The following is a 7,219-nucleotide window of genomic DNA, read 5'->3' on the forward strand; positions in this document are numbered from 1 at the left end:
GAAAACATCATCAAAATTGAAATATATATTAGTCTTGATGCATCTTCTATGGCATTTCCCCTCAGAATTTTTAATGCCGTTAAAGAATTAAGCTCAAAAGTAATCTGTGTGAGTAATCTTCTTCAATAATTTACAAAATTTTTTTTCACCAGTAAATTTAACAAATTTAATATTCATTCAGACTTATGTTGTAAACAATTTTTAGACAATGTATTTAAGAACTATACAACCAACTACTTTGTTTCGTTGTTGAATATTCACAATTTTGTTTTTAAAGAGAGAGTGAGAGAGAGGGGGACAGAGAGAGAGAGAGATAATTTTTTTAATATTTATTTATTTTTTCTTAGTTCTTGGCAAACACAACATCTTCGTTTATATGTGGTGCTGAGGATCGAACCCTGGCCGCACGCATGCTAGGCCAGCACGCTACCGCTTGAGCCACATCCCCAGCCCCAATATTCACAATTTTGTAACAAGTGGCAAATATTTTTGAACATTATATTAAATTACCCACTTATTTTATAAGGTTTTATCTCTCCTATTTGCTTATGAGGAAGGAAAAATGTCAACATAGTCAAAATTTACATGTCTGATAATACTCATAAAGTCATATACAAGCAAAATCGAGAATGCAATACAAAATGTTAAGCAAAATATGCATTTTCAATTTTCGTGCTTTAAACTGCAAGTCTCACCAATTGAACACTCAAATTGAAGCAGGCATTTTGCTTATCTCAATAAAATTTTTACACTTTGAGGTAGATGCTATAGTCCTTTTACTAATGAGAAAACTAAAGAGTAAAGAAATTAACAAATTTAACCCTAATTTACAATTAAATAGCAGTAGGGTTATAAACTGTCTTCTAAAAATATTTTACTTTGTTTCCTAGTTAGAATATGAAGTAAAGGGGCATAGGATTAATTTTCATATACTTACCTTTTCTTGCCAAGTTGCTTCTACATTTTAGCCATAGGGACAATTTAAATATTCAAAACTGAGTATCAATCATCTTTAAGCAAAATGGAAAGTGTTTTCAATACTTCAAAGTAGAAGAATAACAAAAGTGAGTTTCCATTGCACGTTGGTTTGTAATAATTATTTGTGATTACAATAAATACTCTGAACTTTTGGGCTATGCCATGTGTAGCACATATTCTATGCCATATGTAGTAACCAGCTCTACTCATCATTTGATTTTCCCTGATGCTTTCCATTACTTAAATACTCTTAAATCCATGAGGCTCAGAAAACAATACTCCAAAGTATGATGCTTTGTCATGCTTAGTAATTTGTGAACTAGAGGGCCCTGGAAGAAGTGGTCTCTGACTTTTTTCCTATATTTCTTTCCCTGCTTGCTGCTCTCTTCCTGGCAGGTTATTCAAAGTAGAACTTGCTTTTCTCAATGCAGCTCATAGAAACATAGAACATAGAACAGCTTTTCCTCAATTACAGAATGCAGATATATTTTCAAACTCTCTCATCCTTTTCTGCTCAGGAGCAGGCCATAAAGAAATTCTCTGATCTGTTTTGTCTGATAGTAGGTCAAAAGACCCTTAAGTCTAGAAGGGGTCTTGTCCTTAAGCCCAAGGAAAGAATGCCATATAGAGAAGCCAAGATAACATACAGGTCTTTCCAGGCTATAACCAATAGGTCATATACTTTTCATGAAATCATAATTCTACAGGGATGTCCATTCCTCCCATCTAGTCATAAACACAGGTTTCACTGAGTTTTTCATTTTAATTTCCAAAGGCTCTTGTTTTACCTAAAATTTAGATTGGATAAAGTTGCCATGCTTTTTTCTTGTTAGCCTGTCTTTAATTATAGAAGTATTGACCATGACCTTTATGATGGGTGAAAAAAGAGGTCACACTTTTTGCCTCTATAGTTTTTATCAGGTACAAAGTTATCCTCTTCACTACTTAGTAGGCCAAAGTGTTATTCATGAACAAAATGCAAAAAAATGTGATCTTAAAACGTTTTGTTATTAATCTCTTTTTCCTGACCACTACAAAAACCATGATGAAAACCAAAATGATTCCACTTGGGTGTTTTTGATGTACAACTAACTTACAATTTCTTAAAAGCTGTTAAACAGTTAAAATGATACAAATTAGCTACACATTGGTTAACCTCTAATATTAATGCAATAATAATGAAAAATGCTTAGATGAACTAATCTTTACGTTATTTTAAAAGATCAGTTACATAAAGTAAAAAATTAAATAAATAAAACCTTACAAAGGATAACCAAATCTAGATATTAAAATAGGAAAGCTATACATCTCTTACAGACACATATAAAATTTTAACACACTTCAAATAATAGTCATGGGAAGCTTTTAGATCATTTTTAATGGACTACTTTTATTTACCAGTTCTAAGGATTACCTATAGGAATATACTTAAAAATTCTCTGGGGTGAAACAAATCAGTTTATATTAAATGTATGCGGACTAAGCCAGGGGCAGACAAGAATTTCTAAATCATAAATATCTTCTTCTTCTTTATAAAAAGGTAGTACTTCGTGGGATATCCATTGAATACCTATTTATAAAAACACACACTCAAAAGTATTGGCCACACAAGAAATAATAACTGGCGGCTTTAGTGGATTCAAGAAAGAACATCAAATTCGACCAACTCAAGAAGCATTATTCAGCCCTCAAAGAATCATTATTGAGAAACAAAAAATACACTTAGAAAGGTTCATGAATTAGGAAGAGCTTCCAGGAACCAGTTCTTGCTGATTCAAAACCTGCGCTTCTGTTGCAGGGCCTCTTCCAGTGGAACCAGCAGGGCCCAGAAGCAGGTGCCCACACACATGGGGGCTCCAGAGCCCAGACACTGGCAGGACCCCGCGGGCAGAGGCAGGGCGCCACCGGAAGTGTCAGGTGGTGGGCTGGAGGCACTGAGCTCAGTGGTCCAGCAGTGTAGGGTGGGGAAGCAGCAAGCGCGGAAGGAGGGGCGCTCAGGAGGCCCCGCCTCTCCCGGTTGAGGCCGGAGGCTACAGCCAGGGCCCTGGGGGCGCCGGGTCCTGGGCACAGAGGCCAGAGTCGGGCTCCTGCACAGGCGGCTCCTCCTTGTCCACACGCGGGCACGGCCCTTGCTGTTCGAGGGGCAGCTGCAGCAGGGCCCTGCGGCACATGGCCTCCAGCTTCTCCAGCCGGGCCCTCAAGGCCCTGGGGCTGCCTGGTTCATCCTCACGGCGACCATCTCTCTCCCTCCGGTTCGTGCCAGCCTCCGGGGGACCCAGGGCCGCCTCTGCGGCCATCCGGTCGCCGCCCTCCCCCTGGAGCCGCAAAGCCTGACGGAAGAGGCTGCGGTTCTCGCGCTTCAGCCGCCGGTTCTCTAGCCGCAGCCGGGCATTCGCCTCGCGCAGCCTCGCGTTCTGCTGGTCCCGCTCGTCCCGCGCGCGGATGGCCTCCAGGTGGCTCGCTGCCAGGTCCGCGAAACGCTCCTCCAGCTGCTGTCGGGCGCCACCCGCACAGCCTCGCCAACCCCCGTCGCCTCCGCCGCGCTGCGGAACCCAGCCCGGGCGGCCTGGCCCATCTGTGTCCCCGCAGCCACAGCTCCCGCGCCGGGTGGCGCCACCACGCATGCGCCACATCCGTCCGATCCTAACCGCGCTGCCAGCGCCAAGGGCCCAGGGGCCGAGCGCCAAGGCGCGGACCAGTTCGGGACCGGCGGGGCGGTCCAGCGACAGCTGGCTTGTGGCCAGAAGAGGCCGGGAATTTGCCCGGGTTGAGGCGTGTCCTGTTTCCCGCGGCGGAGTTACCCCCCTGGGCCTGCTATCTCTGGGCTCAGCTCACACACAATGCCCTGGGGGAGCTCTTTCTGCTCATCCCTCTGGCCAGGCGGGGAAAAGCGAGTATCCTCTGCTGGGCGCTTCCCTGCAGGCCTGGGCACTGCAGGAACAAGACGGCCTCGTCCAGTCCTGCTCTCCAGCTCAACCACCATTGGTTACTTTGCTTTTTATATGGCAGTCTCAAAATCAAAACTACTACTTCTAGTAATAAGTAATGGGACAGAATTATGAGGCAAACTGAAAAGCTGTCATTATTTCATTTAAAACTTAGCGGTTAAACCCATCTCTGTGCTTAATAGAACATTCAACGGAATGGGCCTGAGCACTTGTCTTGAGACTCTGGAGCAAGGAGAGGTAGCACTCCAGATCATACAGACAATTACAAGTTCTGAACAACCAGAAAATCCACTTTGTAAATTGTTTTCAATTTTATGGAGTTAAGGGGATCATTGGTTTATTTGCTCAAGCCAGTCCCTTAAACCTATGAAACTTAAGATGTGCCCCTTTCATTGAAGAAACTGAATATTTGACAAGTTTCAAAATTTCTGGGGAGAAGTGCATAACAAGTGAATAAGTTTCCTTGTTTTTAATAATGTTCACCCACAGTGTATTTCTACTATTGTAAAGTAAGAATTAGGTACTGGTGCTGGAATATCTTTGGGGAGACGGGGAAAAGAATTACATTTTAACAAGGTCCTAGGTAATTCTTAGGTTTAATAAAATCTCCAAAACACTGGAACAAGTAAATGAATAATACACAAGAGGAGCTGGGGTTGTGGCTCAGTGGTAATGCGTTTGCCTAGCATGCACGACGCACTGGGTTCCATTCTCACTCAGCACCACATACAAATAAATAAAATAAAGGTCCATCAACAACTAAAAAAAAGAACACATGAGAACCCTGGTTCATAGATATGCATTTTTGTATGAATGGTACAAATAAAATTGTGACTAGGAGAAAATACAGTTATTCAAAATTTTTGTTTTATCAAGTAAGATCCTAAAATACCTCAAACTGTTACAATCATTTCATGAAATAAGAAAGGAAGATGTAATCTCAGAATTTAAAATAATGTAAGTGTAGTTTTATGGGAGATCATGCCATTCTCAGTTTCCATTAAAAGCAGACATTTTAAACCTTGTTGCAGACAGTAACTGCCTTCTCCGTGGCCTGTGGAACCAAGAATATGTTCTTTTGGTGTATATAGAAAATGCAGGAGAAAACATTTGTATTAAGGAAAGACCATGAACTCTCAGGTTTAGAGATTTCGGATTTTGAGGGCCTGTGGAATAGTAAGAAAGATGTGCCTCATAAACTACAAAGAAAAATTGGCATTGGAGCCATTCATCCCCTGGGTGTTTTGTTTTACTTTTTGTAGGTACCATTCCTCACCATACTCCCACATTTGTAAATCTAGTAGTATCTCATTTTTACTGCTTCCAATAAAATTAGGCTGTATTCCTTGCAGAATATCTTCTAAATTTCTTGTAGCTTTTGTGATGCATCATTAGCTAATGTATTTTTTACAGAACATTGGCCTTTGTTGAATGGAAAGGCCCGCTGGCATATCCTCTATACACAATCCTCAAATCCTAAATACACTCTTGTCCTAACAAATGAATCGAATAATGTAAAATGCGATGATAAGCAGACATAACTGATCAAGCAACAGAAGGTCCAATAAAATTGCCAATCTATTTGATATATGTTAATGGCAACTATCTAATTTTATATCTATTTTCATAAAGGGCAGAATCCATTTTTACTATGACTGTGAGGCAGGCAGATGGTATATACAACTGTGTTTACTTTATGAAAAGAAGGAAGGAAGAAAAAGGGGAAGAGAGGGAGGGATGAAGACAATGAAGGAAAGGATAAAAGAAAAACATTAATCCATCAAAAATATATCAATAATAGTAATGAAAGTATTCTTAGGTATCAATGAGTGTTCACCTATGATTAGTGGAGATTTCACCAATCAATCTAAACAGGAAGTAGAGACAATGTAATTTCTAAATCAAAATAGAATTTGGGGCAACAGAGTGACTAAAATGATCACTGCCACAATTATTGACTTGTATTTAAATTTATATTTAATTACACTAATTTGCCAATGTTATATATCTGGAGATGAGCATTACATTTATTTCTAAATATTGACATACAAAAGGCTGCTTCCCACTTTAGTGAGTGGTCTATATATGAAAATATCATTGGACAAGTAATATAACAAATATATGGAAATAAATGAAAAATTTAAGATAAATTATAGAACTGATAAAATTTAAAAGAAAATATAGGGCTATAATGGACCTTAAAAGAAGAAAATAAATATATGTGGTTCTAATTAGAAAAAAGATTAGACATTGTGTTCTCTTTGATGAATAAGAACTTCTAAACAATAACAAGTTGCTTGGTACAGAGAAATCTCAAAAGTACATGAATCCCCAGGTGCGTTGACAGAGGCCTGTAACACCAGCTATGAGAATGCTAAATTAGGAGAATCACAAGTTCAAGACCAGTCTGGACAACTTAGGAAGGGCTTTCCTTAAAAGAAAAAAAAGGTTTTGTGTATAGGAAACTGGTGGTATAGTGCTTACCTAGTATGTGTCAGACCCTGGGTTCAGTCAACTCTTTTTGTTTCATCATATTCATTCCAGTCCCTTTAGCTGCTCTTCCTCAACAGTAAGAGGTTATGATTCTCCTATAATAAAATTGACAGTTTTACCCCAATAAAAAGATATAAAATCCAATAGAATACTTGTACTTTATATTTATGAAACCAATTGTTTCTTTAAAAAATAATTGGTTATTCAAGAATTAGTCTTTGAACTTTGAGTTTCTTACAAACGATTTAGAATAAAAGCATAAAAATTTAGTAAATCATTTTATGGTACTTGGTTTTGCTATCTTTTTGAAGTAACAACTGTAATTTCAACTATTTGTTTTCTTCTTCCTTCTAGGAAGAGGACATTTTAAAAATTTGTTCTTTTTAGTTATACATAATAGTAGAATGTATTTGACATGTTATAAATATATAGAATATAACTTCCCATTCTTGTGGTTGTACATGATATAGAGTTACACTGGCCATGTATTCATATATAACCATAGGAAAGTTATGTCTGATTCATTCTACTGTCTTTCCTATTCCCATCCTCACTCTTTTCTATCATCTAATGAACATCTATTTTTCCCTCTCCATGCCCTATTGTGTGTTAGTATCCACATATCAGAGAGTACATTAGGCCTGTGCGTATTTTGGGGATTGGCCTATTTCACTTAGCATGCTAGTTTCTTCCAGTTCTATCCATTTGCTGGCAAATGCCATAATTTCATTCTGTATAGTTAAAATATTCCATTGTGTATATATATCACATTTTATTTTTCCATTCATTTGTTAAAGAGC

The 7,219-nt window shown here is 38.9% G+C and overlaps 1 protein-coding gene across 1 annotated transcript; it reads right to left on the reverse strand.

Annotated features, from left to right (window-relative positions):
• Positions 1 to 3,008: 3,008 nt before the first annotated feature.
• Positions 3,009 to 3,611, reverse strand: LOC144252849 (tumor suppressor candidate gene 1 protein-like). Its single transcript, XM_077794928.1, has one exon. The coding sequence runs from the start codon at positions 3,609 to 3,611 to the stop codon at positions 3,009 to 3,011; it is 603 nt and encodes a 200-aa protein (XP_077651054.1).
• Between the last annotated feature and the right edge of the window lie 3,608 nt (positions 3,612 to 7,219).

Source organism: Urocitellus parryii, unplaced genomic scaffold (genome assembly GCF_045843805.1).
Source record: "Urocitellus parryii isolate mUroPar1 unplaced genomic scaffold, mUroPar1.hap1 Scaffold_61, whole genome shotgun sequence".
NCBI classification, from domain to species: domain Eukaryota; kingdom Metazoa; phylum Chordata; class Mammalia; order Rodentia; family Sciuridae; genus Urocitellus; species Urocitellus parryii.